The sequence below is a fragment of the Oncorhynchus clarkii genome, chromosome 1 (genome assembly GCF_045791955.1).
Source record: "Oncorhynchus clarkii lewisi isolate Uvic-CL-2024 chromosome 1, UVic_Ocla_1.0, whole genome shotgun sequence".
Lineage (NCBI taxonomy): Eukaryota > Metazoa > Chordata > Actinopteri > Salmoniformes > Salmonidae > Oncorhynchus > Oncorhynchus clarkii.
This window is the reverse complement of record NC_092147.1, coordinates 44,666,336-44,690,261: the sequence shown is the minus strand read 5'-3', so window position 1 is coordinate 44,690,261 and position 23,926 is coordinate 44,666,336. Positions and strand designations below refer to the sequence as shown.

At 43.5% G+C, this 23,926-nt stretch overlaps 1 protein-coding gene across 1 annotated transcript in view; it reads left to right on the top strand.

Moving 5' to 3' along the window:
* Positions 1–23,926, top strand: part of LOC139407801 (homeodomain-interacting protein kinase 3-like) — a 44,698-nt gene that overhangs the window by 16,361 nt on the left and 4,411 nt on the right. The window contains 12 exon segments of the mRNA XM_071151667.1: positions 10,967–11,090; positions 14,364–14,483; positions 15,800–15,886; positions 16,060–16,244; positions 16,426–16,579; positions 16,855–16,975; positions 17,107–17,216; positions 17,407–17,525; positions 17,635–17,793; positions 18,128–18,571; positions 18,700–18,956; positions 23,710–23,840. Of these exon segments, the coding sequence (XP_071007768.1) occupies positions 10,967–11,090; positions 14,364–14,483; positions 15,800–15,886; positions 16,060–16,244; positions 16,426–16,579; positions 16,855–16,975; positions 17,107–17,216; positions 17,407–17,525; positions 17,635–17,793; positions 18,128–18,571; positions 18,700–18,956; positions 23,710–23,840 (2,011 nt within the window).

Here is a 23,926-nt window from a genome sequence, read left to right as displayed (position 1 = left end):
GCGGACACTTGGAAAATGTAGTCTCTTATGGTCAATCTTCCAATGATATGCCTACAAATACATCACAATGCTGCTAACACCTTGGGGGAACGACAGAAAGTGTAGGCTCATTCCTTGCGCAATCACAGCCATATAAGGAGACAATGGAAAACAGAGCTTCAGAGATTCTGCTCATTTCCTGGTTGACGCATCATCTTGGTTTTGCCTGTAGAATGAGTTTTGGGGCACTTACAGACAATATCTTTGCAGATTCTGAAACTTCAGAGTGTTTTCTTTCAAAAACTGTCAAGAATATGCATAGTCAAGCATCTTTTCGTGACAAAATATCGCGCTTAAAACGGGAACGTTTTTTATCCAAAAATGAAATAGAGCCCCTAGAGATCAGAGAGGAGGCTTCTCTGTCCTCCACTCGTTACCTGTATTAATGGCACTGGTTTGAACTTGTTATCAGTATAAAAGACACCTGTCCACAACCTCAAACAGTCACACTCCAAACTCCACTATGGCCAAGACCAAAGAGCTGTCAAAGGACACCAGAAACAAAATTGTAGACTTGCACCAGGCTGGGAAGACTGAATCTGCAATAGGTAAGCAGCTTGGTTTGAAGAAATCAACTGTGGGAGCAATTATTAGGAAATGGAAGACATACAAGACCACTGATAATCTCCCTCGATCTGGGGCTCCACGCAAGATCTCACCCCGTGGGGTCAAAATGATCACAAGAACGGTGAGCAAAAATCCCAGAACCACACGGGGGACCTAGTGAATGACCTGCAGAGAGCTGGGACCAAAGTAACAAAGCCTACCATCAGTAACACACTAGACCACCAGGGACTCAAATCCTGCAGTGCCAGACGTGTCCCCCTGCTTAAGCCAGTACATGTCCAGGCCCGTCTGAAGTTTGCTAGCGAGCATTTGGATGATCCAGAAGACGATTGGGAGTGTGTTATATGGTCAGATGAAACCAAAATATTACTTTTTGGTAAAAACTCAACTCGTCGTGTTTGGAGGACAAAGAATGCTGAGTTGCATCCAAAGAACACCATACCTACTGTGAAGCATGGGGGTGGAAACATCATGCTTTGGGGCTGTTTTTCTGCAAAGGGACCAGGACGACTGATCCGTGTAAAGGAAAGAATGAGTGGGGCCATGTATCGTGAGATTTTGAGTGAAAACCTCCTTCCATCAGCAAGGGCATTGAAGACGAAACGTGGCTGGATCTTTCAGCATGACAATGATCCCAAACACACCGCCCGGGCAACGAAGGAGTGGCTTCGTAAGAAGCATTTCAAGGTCCTGGAGTGGCCTAGCCTGTCTCCAGATCTCAACCCCATAGAAAATCTTTGGAGGGAGTTGAAAGTCCGTGTTGCCCAGCAACAGCCCCAAAACATCACTGCTCTAGAGGAGATCTGCATGGAGGAATGGGCCAAAATACCAGCAACAGTGTGTGAACCTTGTGAACACTTACAGAAAACGTTTGACATCTGTCATTGCCAACAAAGGGTATATAACAAAGTATTGAGAAACTTTTGTTATTGACCAAATACTAATTTTCCACCATAATTTGCAAATAAATTCATTAAAAATCCTACAATGTGATTTTCTGGATTTTTTTTTTTCTTCTCATTTTGTCTGCCATAGTTGAAGTGTACCAATGATGAAAATTACAGGCCTCATCTTTTTAAGTGGGAGAACTTACACAATTGGTGGCTGACTAAATACTTTTTTGCACCACTGTAAGTGCAAGAATGTATGTATTTGTCAAACGGAAGTCGAGCATTGATGATAATGTCACCAGAATAAAACCCTCAACATTTACTGGAAAGGAGCATCAAGTTCATACCGTGCACATTCACCACCCTGTGAAGTTCATCACTTATTTAATCTGGAGCCTAATAAACTGCATGGTTTCCCCGAGTCGTAGTAGAAGGACCATACGCCATGTCATCATTTGACTTCAAGGTTACTTCCATATCATGGTTATTATATTAATATTTGCGCCTAACACGGAACCCAAACTGGCTGCTCGCGTGCGCCATCGTGCATAAATGTATTTCGTCCCCCCACACCAAACGCGTTCACGACACGCAGGTTAAAATATCAAAACAAACTCTGAACCAATTACATTAATTTGGGGACAGGTTGAAAAGCATTAAACATTTATGGCAATTTAGCTAGCTAGATGTTGCTAGCTAATTTGTCCTGGGATATAAACAGAGTTATTTTACCTGAAATGCACAAGGTCCGCTACTCTGACAATGAATCCACACTATGGTCAACCTAATCATTTCTAGTCATCTCTCCTCCTCCTAGGCTTTTTCTTCTCTTGACTTTATATTGCGATTGGCAACTTTCATAAATTAGGTGCATTCAGTCACCCATGTGGGTATAACCAATGAGGAGGTGGCACGTGGGAACCTGCTTCTATAAACCAATGAGGAGATGGGGGAGAGGCAGGACTTGCAGTGCTATCTGTGTCACAAATATAACTGATTTCTATTTTAGCCCTTGGCAACGCAGATGCTTGTTGGCGCAATAATTCAATAATATAGATTTCTAAATTTATTTTGCAATGCTCGCGCACTCGAGCGGTATAATCAGCCTGTAAAGGATTTTCCACCGCCAGTTCTTCCATAATGAATTTTACACAGATCCCACCATGTCAAATTAACAAATTACAGTATCTTTCGGCATTTATTAAATTGTACTTCCTGTTTCCACCACAACTGTCGTTTTTTAATATTTTCTATATATGTTATAACTTTACGGTGGATGGAAACTAGAGGTCGACCGATTTATGATTTTTTTCAATGACGATACCGATTTTTATTGGAGGACCAAAAAAGCCGATACCGATTTAAATCTGACTTTTATTTTTTATTTAGATTTATTTGTAATAATGACAATTACAACAATACTGAATGAACACTTATTTTAACTTATTATAATGCATCAATAAAATAAATGTTGCCTCAGGTAAATAATGAAACATGTTCAATTTGGTTTAAATAATGCAAAAACAAAGTGTTGGAGAAGAAAGTAAAAGTGCAACGTGTTATGTAAGAAAGCTAACGTTTCAGTTCCTTGCTCAGAACATGAGAACATATGAAAGCTGGTGGTTCCTTTTAACATGAGTCTTCAATATTACCAGGTAAGAAGTTTTAGGTTGTAGTTATTATAGGACTATTTCCCTCTATACCATTTGTATTTCATTAACCTTTAACTATTAGATGTTCTTATAGGTACTTTAGTATTGCCAGTGTAACAGTACAGCTTCCGTCCTTCTCCTCGCTCCTCCCTGGGCTCGAACCAACAACACAACGACAATTAGCGCGCGCTAACTAGCTAGCCATTTCACTTCGGTTACACGAGCCTCATCTCGGGAGTTGATAAGTGTGAAGTCATAAACAGCGCAATGCTTGACGCACAACGAAGAGCTGCTGTCAAAACGCACGAAAGTGCTGTTTGAAGGAATGTTTACGCGCCTGCTTCTGCCTACCACCGCTCAGTCAGATACTTAGATACTTGTATGCTCAGTCAGATTATATGCAACGCTAGATAATATTTAGTAATATCATCAACCATGTGTAGTTAACTAGTGATTTATGATTGTTTTTTATAAGATAAGTTTAATGCTAGCTAGCAACTTACCTTGGCTTACTGCATTCGCATAACAGGCAGTCTCCTTGTGGAGTGCAACGAGAGAGAGAGGCAGGTCGTTATTGCGTTGGACTCGTTAACTGTAAGGTTACAAGATTGGTTCCCCCGAGCTGACAAGGTGAAAATCTGTCGTTCTGCTCCTGAACAAGGCAGTTAACCCACCGTTCCTATGCCGTTATTGAAAATCAGAATGTGTTCTTAACTGACTTGCCTAGTTAAATAAAGGTGTGTGTGTATGTGTGTGTGTGTGTGTGTGTGTGTATTTTTTTAATTATCGGCAAATCGGTGCCCAAAAATACAGATTTCCGATTGTTATGAAAACTTGAAATCGGCCCTAATTAATCGGCCAATCGGTCGACCTCTAATGGAAACAACATCGTTATTGACCATGTATTTTCAGTGGATTCAATGGCAGTTCTTACTTTCGCCACAAGGGGCACTGTGCCGATTTTAAAATGTGCTTTTGGCACGTATGCACATTCCAAAAGTACCTTCAGCGCCAGCGCTGCTTCACAGGCACTATTCATGGTGCAAATGTACATGCATATCCAAAGCTCTTGCTCGCAAATTCAATAGGGTCTGGCTCCAGCAGATACCTTCTCAGAACACAGACGTGAGACAGGCGAGCTCAGACGGGTTTAATGGTGCCAGAGAGGATGGTGCGTTACTGCCACCAACAGTTGGTGTGTGCGTTGCACACTGATGCCCTGCAACAAAGCTACTGACTTGTGCGATACACGCGACCAACAAACTTCTACCGTTTGCACGCACACATACCATCTGAGATGCAAAAATACAATTTGGAGGTTCGCAGACCAGGCGGTGTCAGCATGCATAATCTGCAGCTGGATGCTTCTCAGCAAATTGGCAGTTCTTTACTGTTAGCAGTCTCTTACTGGCAGTAAGAATGGACGATTGCCAGAATTGTTTTACTTTCATCAATATTACATTTCTATTTAACATAGGAAACATTGACAAATACCATTATGTAAGGTAAAATAGAAATCCAAACCGATCTGTGCATCAATACTGGTGTGTATATAGTGAAATTCAGTTTACGGCCCAGCCCTACCACTGTTTTACAATCTCACTAAGTCGAAGATTGAAGCTTCTATGGTTATCCAATCCCACAGTAGAGAGAAGGTCGTGTGGTCGGATCAGCCAGGGCTGCTGTTTTGATCAGAGAAACATGCCCTTGGCAGTACACATCATTAAAGTAGAAATGGTCAGGAACACAATGGCCTGTGGCTGCTTGATGAAGACCTGTTTCTTAATTGGCACATTAAAGGAGGGTCATCTGGCCATGTCTGGGCTGATGCTGCTGATGAGTCCCTAATAAAGTCAGTCAATGTCCTGTGTCGACAGTCTGCAGATGGGCCTTCTCGAGTTGGAGAGCAGTTACCTGCTGGTGTAGAGGCTCTACTCCGTTTGTTTAATCACCCAATCAGACATGGAAGATATTTAATGGCTGTTGAGTAAAGTAAATGATGCCCATTTTGTTTTTGTGTGTGGCTGTTGGCTAGAAGCTAATATCTTCCTTCCCTGTGTAATCTAATCTACATTCTTAGCTGCTATTCCAAATGCTCTTTTGGCATCACAGTATTCTAGCTATGTCAGTTTGGTCTGTTTTTACCCAGATAAGGCAGCTCTCATGTGAATGGTCCAGTGTATTTTAATTCTGGAAATGGTTGCCCCCCCCCACCCCCACGAGGCTTCACAAAGTGCTGTGTTCCATCAAATATGGTGTGTGCATTGTACGGGCAGCTTCTGGAAAGGCAGGCTGTGGCTGCAGCCTTTATCACACTGCCGGAGTTCAGTTATGAGCGGTATGCTTTCCCTGCTGGGTGTGAGCGCGACACAAATGGTCCGATATGTATATTCACAGGTTCAGTCACTCACTCACGCACACTTCAGCCACAACACATAAAGAACGCACTAACTTAAATGAACTTGATCGTATCTCCTCTTTCTAAATATCCAACATTAGGTCTTAACAAAACATTTAGTTAAACTAGTCTTTCTGGTTCCTGTGGTATCTGTATGGAGGAATTTCTGACTTTCTGTGAATTTGAAGGGCTGTAAAATGCATACCCTGTTCTGCTGTAAGAGTATAGGCAAAATGGAAACACTTGAGTAAATGAGGGATACAGGTCTGGTTCCAGAATTAATTAAGCAATTAACATCATGCTTAGGGTCGTGTAAATATGGTGACCTTGGCTATGCCCCCATAGAATGACAAGGCCCCCATCGATAGGGCACGAGGTCACTGAATGGTTTGATGAACATGTAAACTATGCCATGTTTGTCAGTCACCAGATCTCTACCCAATTGAACACTTATGGGAGATTCTGGAGCAGCAACAGCGAGAGCAGTTTTTTCCACCACCATCAAAACATCAAATAATGGAATTTCTCGTGGAAGAATGGTGTCTCATTTCTCCAATAGAGTTCCAGACACTTGCAGAATCTATGCCAAGGTGCATTGAAGCTGTTCTGGCTCGTGGTGGTCCAACGCCCTATTAAGACATTTTATGTTGGTGTTTCCTTTTATTTTGGCTGTTACCTGTATTTGCATCAAAGAGCGCTTCTGTCCTTGTTCTTGCTGCTTGGGTAATGGGGTAAGTTCGGTAATTTATCCTTGACCTCTGTTAAGGCATCTCAATGGAAGGTTGATGTACTACATTTAAACATTCTCCAAGTTTTTCCAAAGAACACATGGCTGTGTTTATCAGCTGTGGAGATTTCTAGCTATGCACCCCATGAGGCAGAGTATTTTTAGCCCAGCGGGTTGAGAACCGTGGCAGGAGAGCTGTATGTAGAGCCCTATGTCTCTAGACACAACGTGAGAACCGTCTGAACTGGAATAAACTGATGTAGGAATGGAGAGCCAATGTCGCTCCGAGAGATTGTCTTCGCCTGCACCCAGCTGTACTGACAGATTGAGGAAACCCCCTCACATCTCCCCCTAATCGGCATTCCCCTGACACATGTAGTGTTTATTTTAGTAGATTGAGTTTAGTTAGGGCCATGGTTAGATTTTCCCTGCTCCTGGGCCTGTGGAAGACATGTTTTCCCCAGAACAGCTGCAGTGTGCAGAATTCCCCTGGACCACAGGGAGGCGGATACCCAGGCTTTGTTGACCAGGCAGTCAGATCCTCGGTCACAGTAGCCTAGGAAACACGTTCTCTGGGGATGAACTTCCTGCTCCAGCCTGGATTAATCAGTTACTTGCATGTTATCTATATTAGTTCATGCTGGTGTTATATAGGCTAGGCTTTATCTCTAATGGGACATTTTGTAATGTGATATAACAGACTCTTCTGAACTTAGCTGTAAGCACACCATGTACAGGAGTTTAAAAAATATAATTTTTAAATAACCCACCCACCACTCTAATCCATTCCTTTGCCAATGTTTTGCAAAAAAGGGGAAGACTATGTCTGCTCTGGATAGCACTCGGACCTAATTTCCACTTTATGCGACGGATACTGACGTTGAAATGTTCTGCGTTCCTCAATGTCCCTTGTCCTTTCTTTACTTCACGTAACTCTTTTTAGGAATGACAGGAAATAGTTAATTGTTGCTTCCCCTTCCAGCACAGGGTAGAAAACATGAACTGTCCTGATCTTCCTATTAGAGAAAGGCCTTTTATAACAGGTGTTACTTTCCCAGATAGCTAAGGTTTTATACTATGTCTGGTTATCTCTTATTCACAATGGTGCCTGAGGTGAACACTGACTTGACTGTCTGTCTCCCTGTGGGTGTACATGATCCCCCTCAGCTGTTGCCAGTGTTGTCCAGGGCTGGATATAGAGTAACTCTGCATCTCCTCTTCCTGTATGCTGGGTGTGCTAAGCCATGCTGTCATCAGGGCACAGAATTAACTGCTGATGCAAGAGAGGGTGCCCATGGTCACAATATAAGATTGCACTGTTGATATTCTCTTTTTCAGACGTCTCCTAGCCATGCCCACTCTTCAGATGTCCAAAATAGGTTTTGAGAAAGTAGTTATTTCTTGCCTGAAATAATTAGATGGCCCATTTGTCTGTATCTGAACTGAAGTTTTATGGGTCTCTGCTGCACAATATGATAGACTATATAACCAGAGGCGCGTACTCATGGATGCCAAAAAGTTTACCTATTAAAAAAAGAACATGAAAGATAAAATGTTGTCTCTGTGTTTCATAAAAATAATAGCCAACCAGCATTGAGCTAAACTGTGAATGATGCTAGCACAACAAATAAAGTGTTGACGGAAACCAGTTTGGATTTGGCTTCACACCAATCACATCACATCAAAAACAATGTAATTTACAGAAAAACTTGAATTGTTGCATCTCTTTGTTTCGTTGACCTCCAGTGGCTGGCCAGCTAAAATTGTCCCTTACCTAAAATAAGCCATGCATGGAGCTAGGGATTTGGATTTGTGGTTTTACTTAGTTCTCCACACTGGCCAATGCTTATAACGGCGACGCTAACCATAAATTCATACGTTGTGCCCCAGGCCTGAGAGGATCGAAGTTCAATATGTAGTAGGCTAGTGTTAACTAGCTGGCCTGGCGCATCGTTGTCCATGAAAGGAAGTTAGGCTAACGAGCAAGCATTTTAGCCAGGTAACCTAGGACAACGAACTAAAAGCGTGTACTGTATGACAGTCAGACCTTTTCGTCAACATGAAGGAGGGGAGGATGTCGTTTGCGTTTCTCTAAAAGTAGGGTGAGTCAACATGTTTTTTTTACTCACGTGCACACATCAGCACCATGGACAGCTACTTCATATTTAGCTTGGACTTAATCGTTTTTGATATCTTTTTAGTTGTCACTATATTAGACTAAGCATAAGTTAGTTCATGTTGAAATGGTGCTGGAATAGTGGAGGCAGCTCCTGTTTTCTTTTAGACTTGCAGTAACTCTCCGTGGTTACTAAACAACCGTTGATTTAGTCTGAAAATGTCGGAAACATTAACTTGCTTGATCCTGCTGTAGGTCATGTAACTGTTCGATACATGTAAAAATGCTTTGTGGACGTCACCTGACGTATTGCTCTCTGGTTTTGCGATGAAACAAAGGTTATTGTCTCTGCTTTAGGCCTATACACACAGTGCATTCGGACAGTATTCAGACACCTTGACTTTTTCAAATTGTTACGTTACAGCCTTATAAAATGGATTCAATAGTTTTTTGCCCCCTCATCAATCTACACACACTAACCCATAATTTAGAAATTATTGCAAATGTATAAAAATTTGAAATTGAAATCACATTTGCATAAGTATTCAGACCCTTTACTCAGTCCAATGTTGAAGCGCCTTTGGCAGCGATTTATAGCCTCAAGTCCTCTTGGGTATGACGCTACAAGCTTGACACACCTGAATTTGGGTAGTTTCCATTATACTCTGTTGATCCTTTCAAGGGCTCTGGCTGGTTCACTCAAGGACATTGAGACTTGTACCGAAGCCACTCCTGCGTTGTTTTGACTGTGTGCTTAGGGTCGTTTTTTTTCATCAAGGAGCTCTCTGTACTTTGCTTCGTTAATCTTTGCCTAGACCCTGACTAGTCTCCCAGTCCCTGAAGCCGAAAGACATCCCCACAGCATGATGCTACCACCACAATGCTTTGCCTTAGGGATGGTATTGGCCAGGTGATGAGCGGTGCCAGTTTTCCTTCAGACATGATGCTTGGCATTCAGGCCAAAGAGTTCAATCTTGGTTTCATCAGTCCAGATAATCTGGTTTCCTTGAGGTGCCTTTTCGCAAACTCCTAGCGGGCTGTCATGTGCCTTTTTTTATTGATGTGTGGCTTTCGTGTGACCACTACCATAAAGGCCTGTTTTGGTGGAGTGCTGCAGAGATGGCTGTCCTTCTGGAAGGTTCTCCCATTTCCACAGAGGAACTCCGGAGCTCTGTCAGTGACAATTGGGTTCTTGGTCACCTCCATGACCAAGTCCCTTCTCCCCCGACTGCTTAGTTTGGCCGGGCAGCCAGCTCTAGGACGAGACTTGGTGTTTCCAAACTTCCATTTAGGAATGATGGAGGCCACCGTTTTCTTGGGGACCTTCAATGCTGCAGAAATGTTTTGGTACCCTTCCCGAGATCTGTGCCTCGACACAATCCTGTCTCGGAGCTCTACGGACAATTCCTTCAACCTCTGCTTGATTTTTGCTCTGACATGCACTGTCAATTGTGGGACCTTTTTATAGACAGTTGGGTCCCTTTCCAAATCATGTCCAATCAATTGAATCTACCATAGGTGGACTCCAATCAAGTTGTAGAAACATCTCAAGGATGATCAATGGAAACAGCATGCACCTGAAATGAATTTAGAATCTCATAGCAAAGGGTCTGAATTCTTATATAAATAAGGTATTTGTTTTACATTTTTTATACATTGGCAACAATTTCTAAAAAACTGTTTTGGCTTTGTCATTATGGGGTATTGTGTGTAGATTGACATGTTTTAATCAATTTTAGAATAAAGCTGTAACGTAACAATGTGGACAAAGTTACGGTCTGAATACTTTCAGAATGCACTGTATCATGGTGGCAAGGCATAAGAACTAACCTGTTGTAGAGCAAACAACTTCTCCAGTTATTTTACCCGCCCACCGCTACTGGATATAACCTCCCATTTTGCATGCACTTCTCTAAGGGGTTGGGTTAACTGTGGAAGACACATTTCAGTTGAATACGTTCAGTTGAACAACTGACTAGGTTTCCGCCCTTTCCGTAGAACTAAGAGCCTGTTTTTTTTTTTTGTTTTTTTTTTTGGTCACACTTTCTCTCGCTTGTTTCAGCATTTATCCATCGACAGACGTTTCCTGCCAGCAGGATATCAAAACCGAGTGATGACGTCACAGGTTACCTTGTGTGTCACACTATAATGGTCGCATTAGGGTGTTGCATCTGTCAAGGCAGCCGCTGTGCTTCGCCTTGGTTTTAAAATGGTAACTGATTGATTGGCCTTAATTTTTTATGGAAGTGGAACCTTGCGGTAATGTCCACAAAATTGCTTGATGGCCGTCAAAGTCCACGAGCGTCACTCTCTCGGCTTGATTAAACATTTGTTTTGTGTGCTCTGTCTCAGTATTTGTGAAGAACTAATACGAGTTCAATATACAGTACCTACTGTGTTTGTGTGACCTCATGGTCTTCATACATGAGTTCCCACAATAAATCATGTTAGTTACGATCTCATCTTGAGTTCCCTGCCCTCCCATGACAAATCCAATGCCTGTTGTATGTGTGTAACAATGGTTGTTGAAAGTGCTCCCCACTAAACTCTTTCCTGTTTTGTATTCCCTATATACAGGGCTCCAGAGATCATCCTGGGTCTGCCGTTCTGTGAGGCCATCGACATGTGGTCCCTGGGCTGTGTCATCGCTGAGCTCTTTCTGGGCTGGCCCCTCTACCCAGGAGCACTGGAGTATGACCAGGTAAATCAAAGCACCTGCCTGACATCTCCAAAGCTAGCAGACTGTCAAGGGAAGAGGGCGATACTGACAGAACTGACATCTCAGCGAAGACTGGCCACACACAGACCAGTGGAGCAGTGTAACAGCCCCTGATGCCTGTGTGCTGGTGCGTTTTGACTCTAAATGTGATGGTTAAAGCCTCCACTTTTCGTTTGTTTTCTTATTGAAACCCTGTCTTATTTTGTTGGTGCTCTCTAAGCAGTGACGCATACGAATACAAAATGTCTCATCTGGACATTAATGGAACAGGAAATTGGCTGTGTCATCTTTGATTATTTCCCTTAGGCCAGTAACTAAGTGATTGGGACTGAGTCCCCCAGCTTAAAGGGGAGACCATGGGAAAGCTCTGTGGTGTGCTGGGGTAGGGCTGTCATTCTTGGGTTTAGTGGTCATTTGGACCACAACCAGGCAGTAGTGCTTTGCTGACCATGAGCCCCCCTGACTGCTGCACCGCGCCAGCGCTGGGTCCAGTTCCATGCCACACAGCAAAATGTATTTATAAGCCTAATGCTAGACACACCACACACACCTCGACCCACCCCCACCACCACCACCCCAAGCCTGCACCATCAGCAGGTTCTCACTTCATTGCTCTCACTGTGTTTGTGCAGCGTTGTGGCAACCCAATTTGAATCTCTATAACATCCAAATCATCAAGCCTTAAACAGAGCCAGTTAATCTCGCCGGTCTCCTGGCTGTATTGAGAGATACAGCGGCAGCTTTGCAGAGTGAGGAAAAACCCCTGCCTCCTGTCCTAACACATGCCTGGTCTTGTAGTTTTAGCAGCTCTAAGGCACAGTGTTTTGGCTGGAAGAGGGTAGATATGACGTACCCTTTCTGAGAAATAGGCCTTACTGGCTTTACTGTCAGAGACAGATGCTAACTTGTATTTGTCATACTGTCAGTGTCACTGCTCCCACAGGAGAGCAAGTGTCAAAATCTAAGTCCGGTCTATTGCTGTTTTTAAAAACAATTTTAGTAATGAGCTCATGGGCAGCAATGACGTTGTTTGAATAATAAAGAAGTAGATCTCTTCATTATTGTTTTTGCCATGTTACCAGATGAGCAACATGTCTTTTTGTAAGGTGAATTTTTTTTTTTTTTTTTTTTTTTTTTTTTTTTTGCATTTATCTAGGTCACCCTACCTCCACTTTGTGGGATTGGAAAGGTTTCCATGGCGATTTTGGAGCACATTACATCTGTCCTGGGCATGTCAAGTGGCTCTCAGCATATTGGCCTGGCAAAGTAGCAAGGGATTAGCAGCAGTACTATAATAGAAGAGTAACCGATATTCCTACTGGAATTATATTTTACAAATGTATGACGTGTGTCTATTTACTCCGTTTGGAAGACCTACATGTAACCTTTTTGATTAGCTTGGATTAGTAGAGACCGAAACACCCTGTTTGGCTTAAGTGTCTTTGTCCTGCGGGTATGTTTGGTAGGGCTGGGATAGCCGTGTGCCTGTGTCAGGCTCCCGATGTGGGGGTGACGGAATGCTGCTAATGGGAAGTTCTCCTCGACACCTCTCTCACAAACCTCACAACTCCATGACCACACTTGGCGGTCCAGTCATTGCATGCCATCAATAGCAGTGCAGTGGTCAGCTCTATTTACGTCCTGCATTAAAATACTATTGTGTAGTTTGTTTTGATTAATATCTGTGTAGTACCATCAGGGTTTTTTTCAAGATCATTTTTAGAGGCCCTCCTGTAGACTGCAGTAACAAATGTAAATTTCCTGCAGTTCCACACATCTTGCCATGGCTTATGCTATCTGACTGACTCAAACATAACAAAATCAATGGGGGCCCTATTCAATGACAAAAATACAATACACATTTTTGGGGGGAATTTTTGATTCTCTGTCTAGCTTTTATTTTGGTGATTGTTAGTTCTCAAAGATGATCTTATTTGAAAATATAGGTCCATTATCTTTTCTACATACTTCACATCTGGTGTTAGTCATTTAAGTTGACATGTTTGTCCATTATCCTTAATGTTGGTGATTCCTTTGTAGATGTATTCAGAAAGAATTCGTACCCCTTGACTTATTCCACATACAGCCTAAATTCGAAATTGATTAAATATATATTTTTTTCATCCTTCTACACACAATGCCCCATAATGACAAAGTGAAAACATGTTTTTAGAAATGTTGTCAAATTTATTAGAGAAATATCTAATTTATATATGTATTCGCACCCGTGAGTCAATATTTTGTAGAACCATCTTTGGCCGCGATTACAGCATTCAGTCGACTTTGGTATGTCTGTGTCAGCTTTACACATCTGGATTTGGGGGATTTTCTCCCATTCTTCCTTGAAGATTTTCTCTAGCTTTGTTAAGTTAGATTGGTAGCGGTGGTGAACAGCCATCTTCAAGTCTTACCATAGGTTTTTCACTTGGATTCCAGTCTGGGCTTTAGCTGGGCCACTCAAGGATTTTCACATTCTTGTTCTGAAGCAATTTCCAGCATGGCTTTGGCTGTATGCTTGCGGTCATTGTCCTGTTAGACTGGGGTGAAGATCTACATTTCCAAGGTTATTTGCAGTTTTTGATACAGGTTCTCAAGGATTTGGCTCCATTCGTTGTTCCCTCTATCCTTACCAGACTCTCAGTCCCTCACTGAAAGCTGACACCATGCTTCATGGTGAGGATGGCGTTAGACTGGTGATGAGCTTTGCCTGGTTTTCTCCAGACATTGAGGGTAAAGTTTCTCATCAGACCACAGGATCTTTTACATTATGATATCTGTCCGCTCTCTCATAAAACCCAGATTGGTATAGTGTAGTAGAGCTCTCATCTCAGCCAAAATACTCTGTACTTCTGTCATTGGGTTCTCGGGACACCTCCCTGACCAAGGTCCTTCTTGCCCGTTTGGTCGGACGGCCAGCTCTAGGCAGTGCATTATCAAAGGAAATTGGATGCACCTGAGCTCATTTTGGAAGTTCATAGCAAAGTGATGTGAATATTTGTATAAATGAGATTACATTTTAATTTAGTTTCATTTTCAATAAATTAGCTAAAATAAAAATGTGTTCACTTTGTCGTTATATTTGTGTATAGATGGGTGAGAAAATCAATATAATCAGGCTGTAACACAACAAAATGTGGAATAAGTCAAGGGGTATGAATACTTTCTGAAGGCACTGTATATTAGTAGGTCCAACAAGCAGGAATATGATGTAAACGCTGCAATCATATTGTCTTCCTCTATCTTTCTCCTACACAGATTCGGTACATATCTCAGACACAAGTGTTGCCAGGGGAGCAACTGCTAAACGCGGGGACCAAGACATCCCGCTTCTTCTGCAAAGAGTCCGACTCGCCTTATGCTTCCTGGAGACTGAAGGTAACATTTACACTCTCTGATTCCTGAACATGGGCATCCTAGACCAGGGCTAGGCAACTACACTGAACAAAAATATATAAACATCAACATGTGAAATGTTAGTCCCATGTTTCCTGAGCTGAAATAAAAGGTCCCAGAAATGTTCCTTACACGCACAAAGCTTATTTCTCTCAAATGTTGTGCACAAATTTGTTTACATCCCTGTTAGTGAGCATTTCTCATTTTGAAAAGATAATCCATCCACCTGACAGGTGTGGCATATCAAGAAGCTGATTAAGCAGCATGATCATTACACTGGTGCACCTTGTGCTGGGGACAATAAAAGGCCACTATAAAATGTGCAGTTTTGTCACACAACACAATGCCACAAAGTTTTGAGGGAGCATGCAATTGGCATGCTGACTGCAGGAATGTCCATTAGAGCTGTTGCTAGAAAGTTGAATGTTCATTTCTCTACCATAAGCTGCCTCCAATGTTGTTTTAGAGAATTTGGCAGTACGTCCAACTGGCCTCACAATCGCAGACCATGTATGGCATGGTGTGGGCGAGTGTTTGCTGATGTCAATGTTAACCCCACTGCCACCATGGGGCACTCTTATGGTATGGGCAGGCATAAGCTACGAAACACAAACACAATTGCATTTTATCAATGGCAATTTGAATGCAGAGATACCATGACAAGATCCTGAGGCCCATCGTCATGCCATTCATCCGCCGCCATCACCTTATGTTTCAGCATTAAAATGCACGGCCCCGTGTCATAATGATTTGTACACAATTCCTGGAAGCTGAAAATGTCCGTTCTTCCATGGCCTGCATACTCACGACATGCCATCCATTGAGCACATTTGGGATGCTCTGGATTGACGTGTACGACAGCGTGTTCCAGTTCCCGCCAATATCCAGCAACTTTGCCAGCCATTGATTTAGCCGCGGGATGATTTGTCATAGCAGATGGTAGGGTGGCCGGAACATAATTGTAATAATTTTGAGTACTGCAAATGGGCCACAACTTAGCCAAAAATCTATTGTATTTGATTACATTGAGACACGATCACATATCTATTTTATTTGTGGGAATACTTGGAACAGATTTCCTGAATTATTATTAATATTTTATTTTTTTGCTGAACTGGTCATTTTATTTTGTCAGGATTTTGTGCAAAAAAATAAAACACTCACGGACCAAAAACCGAACCGCCTGTTGCCGACCCCTGTCATAAACCATCAACAGACCCAGTTCTGAGTACACTAGGTAGAATTCTAGAGAATGCATGTTCGCAATTGAAGACTCTTCACATTTTTTGTTTCTGCAGACGACAGAGGAGCATGAGGCTGAGACGGGGATGAAATCCAAAGAGGCCAGGAAGTACATTTTTAGCAGTCTGGATGACATGGCACATGTGAGTACAAAACTTTGCTTAAATGTGTCAGATAATCACATCATTCAAAGTACGAATTTGCGTACAAGTAAATTATGTGTGAAAACGACCATATGATACAGTAGTGTGACAAGTGAATACCTGTGTATTTTGATACATAGTAGCTAAAGAGGTTGGTTTTGTTCTGCTGCCAGGTGAATCTGGTGCTGAATATGGATGGCAGTGACTCGCTGGCAGAGAAGGCAGACCGGATGGAGTTTGTGGGCCTGCTGAAGACCATGTTGCTGATTGATGCTGAGAAGAGGCTTGCTCCCTCAGATGCCCTCAACCATCCCTTTGTCACCATGCAGCACCTTCTTGACTTCCCCCACAGCAATCAGTAAGTCTAGCCTAGGGCTAAACAATAACATAACAAACCCAACAAAAGCTCTTCCATGCTCTACCAAGAAATTAACTACAAACTGATTACAGATGGACACTGATCAGAAGTATGCTGCAATGTTCCATGAATGCGCTCTGCCCGATCGTCCATCTCACCCGTTCTCCTCCCTTTTCTCCAGTGTTCAATCGTGTTTCCACATCATGGATGCCTGTCAATCACGTCCCAACACTTACGATACACTCAACCGCAACAAAGCACCGTTCCACAGACCCTCAAACAACTCAGCTGGACTGCCAATGGCCTTCAATAAAATGGGATCGGTTCACTCCCAGGTAATCTATTCATCACAATTACAAGAAGCTTAATGTATGGCCTGAATGGATGTAAACTTGAAATCTGTTACATTTATGGTTGGGGTAAATAGACTTCTTATTTAACCAATATTGCCACCTACAGGATTATTGGTGCTATTGAATTGCTATTAATATTTACCTTTAATGGTACTGCTGTCTCTCTCACTTCAGTGTCTGAAGTAAATAATGAAAAGAAAAGTTGATTAAACTTAACCCCCCCACCCCCCCCACCCCCCATGCAGGCTTTGACGCAGGCTTTGACGCAGTCTGCTCCCTCTGTGATGCATCCTGGGATGCTGCAGACTGGAAATGGTCAGTTTGGGTGTAACGACTCCTTTCAGCCAGCCCTCATCCTTTGCCCCCCAACCATGCAAGGTATGGAGCGCTTCAAATTAGCACACAGTCTAGTCATTTCATGAGAGATACAATATTAATGCTGGATTTACAGTGGCCTTGTCGATCAAAGTTCAAATCCAATACTAGGCTATGCTTGTTGTTTTATGTAGGTAACCCAAACCAGTCAGGATATGCAGTTCGGATGGAGAGCACGATACCAATGGTGAACCAAGCCCCTCCCATACAGCCTTTGCAGATGCGACCTGGAGTTATGGCACAGGTGAGACTGGCTCACATTGGGGATATTTGTATACAGGGGTCAGATGCCACACTGTACTTAGTTGAGGTCCTTGACTCATGCTAGTCGGAGGTAACACTTTCAAGTGAGGCGGTTTAGGAGTTTGACGCTTCCCTTACCGCATCTTAAAGATTTATGGCGTGCTAATGATTCCTGTCTTGGTTCTTTGCAGCAACCGTGGCCAAGTAGAGGCCAGCAAATCCTGGTACCAGCCTGGCAGCAAGTGGCTCCTCCTACCTCCTCTATGGCTTCTGATAATGTGGCTGGCCCACAGAGGCTCAGTGACTGGGGGTGAGTTAGTTCACCATAGAAGAAATTACCTTTTTAACACTTCACTTTCCCCTTTCTTTGTACTGTGGAGATAAAACGTATATAATGTTGTTGTTTTGCCTTTTTAAAGGAAAGTACGGCAACACAGCAATCATTACACCAACATGATGCAGCCTATTCTAACCAACCAAATGACCATATCCGGTCCACAACCAATCAACATTGGTATTGCACACGTGGTGTGGCCACAGCCGCACGCCAACAAGAGGAACCAGACCAGTCAGAACAGGTGAGATTTCCTTCTTCCGCCCAACGATTCTCCTCTGTTACAGTTAGATAGTGTCCATGGCAAATCAATGCTGTTGAATTGACCTGAGTTCATTGTTTCTGGCTTGATAAATGATTGATTTTGCATCATCATGATAATGTGGCTGGTGACATTTTGCTTCTTGAAAGTCTAATATCTTTAACTTTACTGTTTTGGGACTATAAAAAAATATAAATGTATAGTTTTGAGTGGATTTTTCCTTTAAGTGAGTGTACTACTAAATCATAGTCATATTGTTCTTACATAAACAATAGTCAATGTACGGATAAACAACTTTTACTCTACTACCTATTAGGAGCATGAACTACTCACACAACAACAGGGACATCCAAATCTCAATGTGCCGATCTCCAAAGATGTCCGACCGTGTTAGTAACACAGGAGGAGGCGATTTGTCCCATCGGGAGAGGCCTGTGGAGGTTCAGCAGGAAAGAAGTGAAGAAGTGAGCTGCTGTAAGGCAGTGGAGGACGAGCGGATAGATATGTCCCACCAGCAGCGAGAGTCTGTGGTCATCGATGACCTACCCAGCCCCACCCTCAGCGTAATCAGTATCAGCAGTGACACGGATGGGGAGGAGGATTCTTCCTGCAGGTGCAAAGGCGGCTCTGACTGCGAGGCTTGTAAGGGTTCTCTGAACATGGAGAGGGTGTGCTCCCTCAGCAGCCCAGACAGCACCCTCAGCACCAGCTCCTCTGCCTCGGTGCAGTCCAGCCCGTCCCCCTGCAAGAGGCCCAACAGGTACTGCCAAACTGCACAACTTTTGATAACTTGCCTGAGGGGTCAAAGTCTTGATCATCAGTAGCACGCCTGTGCATTTAGTTGTTCTGTTAGTTATTCTGTTATTGATTGTGTTTGTCTGTTTTCAGCATGTCTGAGGATGATGGTCATGGGAGCGGCTGCGAGACAGTAGACGGTTCCCCTGCCTCGGACTCCAGCCAGAGCCACAGCCCCTACCTGGAGAGCCGCTACCTAGGCAACCACAACCATCAGTCCCTGGGTATGACGACGCGTGGCATGGACCCCGAGAACGATCCCAGCAAGCTCCCAGTGAGAACCATGGTGGTGCCCCCTATGAGGGTGGTGCAGAACAACAACAACGTGGACCAGCACACAGACAGAACGGGTCAGTTTCTATTTGGAGAATTTCACGTCAATTATTTCAGTATTAACAGTAAGAATAGGCCTATACAGTAATGTTTTGTGTAATGCAAAGGCCTGGTTAGAACTGATCTCTGAACTGTTAAAAGTTAATTTATGGAATTTCTTTCCTCAATGCGTTTGAGCCAATTATTGTGTTGTGACAAGGTGGTATACGGAAGATAGCCCTATTTGGTAAAATACCAAGTCCGTATTATGGAAAGAACAGCTCAAGTATGCAAAGAGAAACAACAGTCCATCATTACTTTAAGACATAAAGGTCAGTCAATCTGGAAAATTTCAAAAACTTCTTAAAGCGTAGTTGCAAAAGCCATCAAGCACTATGATGAAACTGGCTCATGAGGACCGCCACAGGAAAGGAAGACCCAGAGTTACCTCTGCTGCAGGGGATACGTCCATTAGAATTACCAGCCTCAGAAATTGTAGCCCAAATAAATGCTTCACAGAGTTCAAGTAGCAGACACATCTCAACATCAACTGTTCAGAGGAGGCCTTCATGGTCGAATTGCTGCAAAGAAACCACTAATAAAGGACACCAATAATAAGAAGAGACTTGCTTCGGCCAAGAAACACGATTTAATGTACATTAGACCGGTGGAAATCTGTCTTTTGGTCTGATGTGTCCAAATTTGATAAATTTGGTTCCAATCACTGTGTCTTTGTGAGACGCAGAGTAGGTGAACGGATGATCTCTGCATGTGTGAGTCCCACCGTGAAGCATGGAGGAGGTGTGATGGTTTTGGGGTGCTTTGCTGGTGACACTGTTGGGGATTTGTTTAGAATTCAAGGCACACTTAACCAGCATGGCTACCACAGCATTCTGCAGCGATGCACCATCCCATCTGGTTTGGGCTTAGTGGGACTATCATTTGTTTTTCATCAGGACAGTCACCTAACACACACCTCCAGGCTGTGTAAGGGCTATTTGACCAAGAAGGAGAGTGGTGGAGTACTGCATCAGATGCCCTGACCTCCACAATCCCCCCTCAACCCAATTGAGATGGTTTGGGATGAGTTGGACCATAGAGTAAAGGAAAAGCAGCCAACAAGTGCTCAGCATGTGGGAACTCCTTCAAGACTGTTGGGAAAGCATTCCATGTGAAGCTGATTTGAGAGAATGCAAAGGGTGGCTACTTTGAAGAATCTAATATATAACATATTTTGAACTGTTTAAACTGTAACAATTTTTCTATTTCATAGTTTTGATGTCTTCTCTAGTATTCTACAATAAGAAAATAGTAAAAAATAAAGAAAAACCCTTGAGTAGGTGTGCAAAAATAAATGTTTTTTTTGGGGGGTGTGTAAGTCAATGATAATGGACTTATATATTTTATATTAGTATAATCTTTCAGAACTAACAATCACCTAAATTAAATCTAGGTAGTCAGAGAATAGAAAATTCAGAAAACAGTCAATTTTTAGCCGTATTTATTTTGTTTGAGCGAAAGAACACTGCATGGCAAAATTCATGGAATTATAGAAAATTTGCTTTAAAACCTCATATCTCTCGGCTCCATGGAGAAATGTGTAGAAATGCAGGAAACAGCTGACTGAAGAGAGGACGGCCGGGATTTGTGCGGTTAAATTACTTTATGCGGTAACGTGGACTTTTAAATGTATTATAGTGTGATGAAAAGTTGTTGCGCTTTGCTGAAATATGTAAGCAAGTCTTTTGTTGTCTAGGCACCACCCTGCAGCATCAACCAGCACATTCAGTCACATTGGTCATTTTTAAATGCTGGCGGTGCTTTTACTCTAGTGGTAGCATGAGACTGAGTCTACAACCCACACAAGTGGCTCAGGTAGTGCAGCTCATCCAAGATGGCACATCAATGCGAGCTGTGGCAAGAAGGTTTGCTGTGTCTGTCAGCGTAGTGTCCAGAGCATGGAGGCGCTACCAGGAGACAGGCCAGTACACCAGGAGACGTGGAGGAGGCCGTAGGAGGGCAACAACCCAGCAGCAGGACCGCTACCTCCACCTTTGTGCAAGGAGGAACAGGAGGAGCACTGCCAGAGCCCTGCAAAATGACCTCCAGCAGGCTACAAATGTGCATGTGTCTGCTCAAACGGTCAGAAACAGACTCCATGAGGGTGGTATGAGGGCCCGACGTCCACAGGTGGGGGTTGAGCTTACAGCCCAACACCGTGCAGGACGTTTTTCATTTTCCAGAGAACACCAAGATTGGCAAATTCGCCACTGGCACCCAGTGCTCTTCACAGATGAAAGCAGGTTCATACTGAGCACATGACAGACATGACAGAGTCTGGAGACGCCGTGGAGAACGTTCTGCTGCCTCACATCCTCCAGCATGACCGGTTTGGTGGTGGGTCAGTCATGGTGTGGGGTGACATTTCTTTGGGGGGCCGCACAGCCCTCCATGTGCTCGCCAAAGGTAGCCTGACTGCCATTAGGTACTGAGATGAGATCCTCAGACCCCTTGTGAGACCATATGCTGGTGCGGTTGGCCCTGGGTTCCTCCTAATGCAAGACCTCATGTGGCTGGAGTGTGTCAGCAGTTCCTGCAAGAGGAAGGCATTGATGCTGTGGACTGGCCCGCCCGTTCCCCAGACCTGAATCCAATTGAGCACATCATGTCTCGCTCCTTCCACCAACGCCACGTTGCACCACAGACTGTCCAGGAGTTGGCGGATGCATTAGTCCAGGTCTGGGAGGAGATCCCTCAGGAGACCATCCGCCATCTCATCAGGAGCATGCCCAGGCATTGTAGGGAGGTCATACAGGCACGTGGAGGCCACACACACTACTGAGCCTCATTTTGACTTGTTTTAAGGGCATTACATCAAAGTTGGATCAGCCTGTAGTGTGGTTTTCCACTTTAATTTTGAGTGTGACTCCAAATCCAGACCTCCATGGGTTGATCAATTTGATTTCCATTGATCATTTTTGTGTGATTTTGTTGTCAGCACATTCAACTATGTAAAGAAAAAAGTATTTAATAAGAATATTTCATTAATTCAGATCTAGGATGTGTTATTTTAGTGTTCCCTTTATTTTTTTGAGCAGTGTATATACACAAACACTGTGTTCAGAAAGCATTCAGACCCCTTTACTTTTCCCACAATGTTACATTACAGCCTTATTTTAAAGTTGCTTTAAAAATCAATCTACACCCACTATCCCATGATGACGAAGCAAAAACAGGTTTTTAGAAATTGTTGCAAATGTACAAAAAATAATTACAATGAAATATCAAATTTTTTACATAAGTATTAAGATCCTTTACTCACTACTTTAAGCACCTTTGGCAGTGATTACAGCCTCAAGTCTTCTTGGGTATGACACTACAAGCTTGGCACACCTGTATTTGGGGAGTTTCTAACATTTGTTCTCTACAGATCCTCTCAGGTTTGATGGGGAGCGTTGCTGCGCAGCAATTTTTAGGTCTCCTGAGATTTTCGGTTGTGTTCAAGTCCTGGCTCTGGCTGGGTAACTCAAGGACATTGAGACTTGTCCCGAAGCCACTCGTGTTGTCTTTGCTGGGTGCTTAGGGTCGTTGTCCTGTTGGAAGGTGTAACTTTGCCCCAGTCTGAGAACCTGCTCCAGAGCGCTCAGAACTTCAAGGATCTTGACTCGTCTCCTGGTCCGTACTGCTGAAAAACATCCCCACAGCGTGATGCTGCCACCATGCTTCACCGTAGGGATTGTGCCAGGTTTTCTCCAGATGTGACACTTGGCATTCAGGCCAAAGAGTTAAATCTTGGTTTCATCAGACCAGATGATCATGTTTCTCTTGGTCTGAGTTTTTAGGTGCCTTTTGGCAAACTCCAAGTGGGTTGTCATGTGCCTTTTTACTGAGGAGTGGCTTCCGTCTGGCCACTCTACCATAAAGCCCTGATTGGTGGAGTGCTGCAGAGATGGTTGTCCTTCTGGAAGGTTCTCCACAGAGGAACTCTAGAGCACTGTCAGAGTGACTATCAGGTTCTTGGTCACCTCCCTGACTAAGGCCCTTCTCCGATTGCTTAGTTTGGCCGGGCGGCTAGCTCTAGGAAGAGTGTTGGTGGTTCCAAACTTCTTCCATTTAAGAATGATGGAGGCCACTGTGTTCTTGCGGACCTTCAATGCTGCAAAATGTTTTGGTACCTTTCCCCAGATCTGTGTCTCGACACAATCCTGTCTCAGAGCTCTACGGACAATTCCTTTGACCTCATGGCTTGGTTTTTGCTCTGACATGCACTGCCAACTGTGGGTCCTTTATATAAACAGGTGTGTGCATTTCCAATTAATTTCCAATCAATTGAATTTACCACAGGTGGAGTCCAATCTAGTTTTAGAAACATCTCAAGGATGAGCAAAGGAAACAGGATGTACTGGAGCTTAATTTGCTTGGGTAGTCGAACCAGCGACCTGTCGTTTACCGGCCCTACTCTTTAACCGCTAAGCTACCTGCCGCCCTTTGCCCTGAAATCGAATCCAAGTGCCATCTGCTGATCGTAAGCCTCAGACCTGGTGCCAAATACAGATTCTCTCTAGTGGGCCATGCGGATGAAACCGAGATGAATACTCTTACTAATGGGCTTTATTACCACTAGCAAGGAGGAGCAATTGCATTTCTGTCTGCCGAAGTTTCTCTGTGTTTATTTCAGCAAAGCATGCTCTTGTTTCCAGTGGGTCCTTATTGGTCTTTTAGCCAGTCATATATTAAAATACTTATTTTATCTGTTAGTCTTACCGATCCCTTTTGTGGTTTCTCTTGCAGTCTTCGAAATCTTGTGCCAGTCCAAAGGGCGTTGCGCCACCGGACGACTGAACCACCATTCCACACCTCTCCATCCCCGGCAGCAACAGAAGATGACCGCGTTCCAGCAGCAGCCCCTGGGCTTTGGCCAGGTCAGTCCTCCCTTCTTACTGGTGTCTTCCAGGTTTTGTCATTCAAATCTAATTCTACCTGCATCATTTTACTTTTTTGACATTTT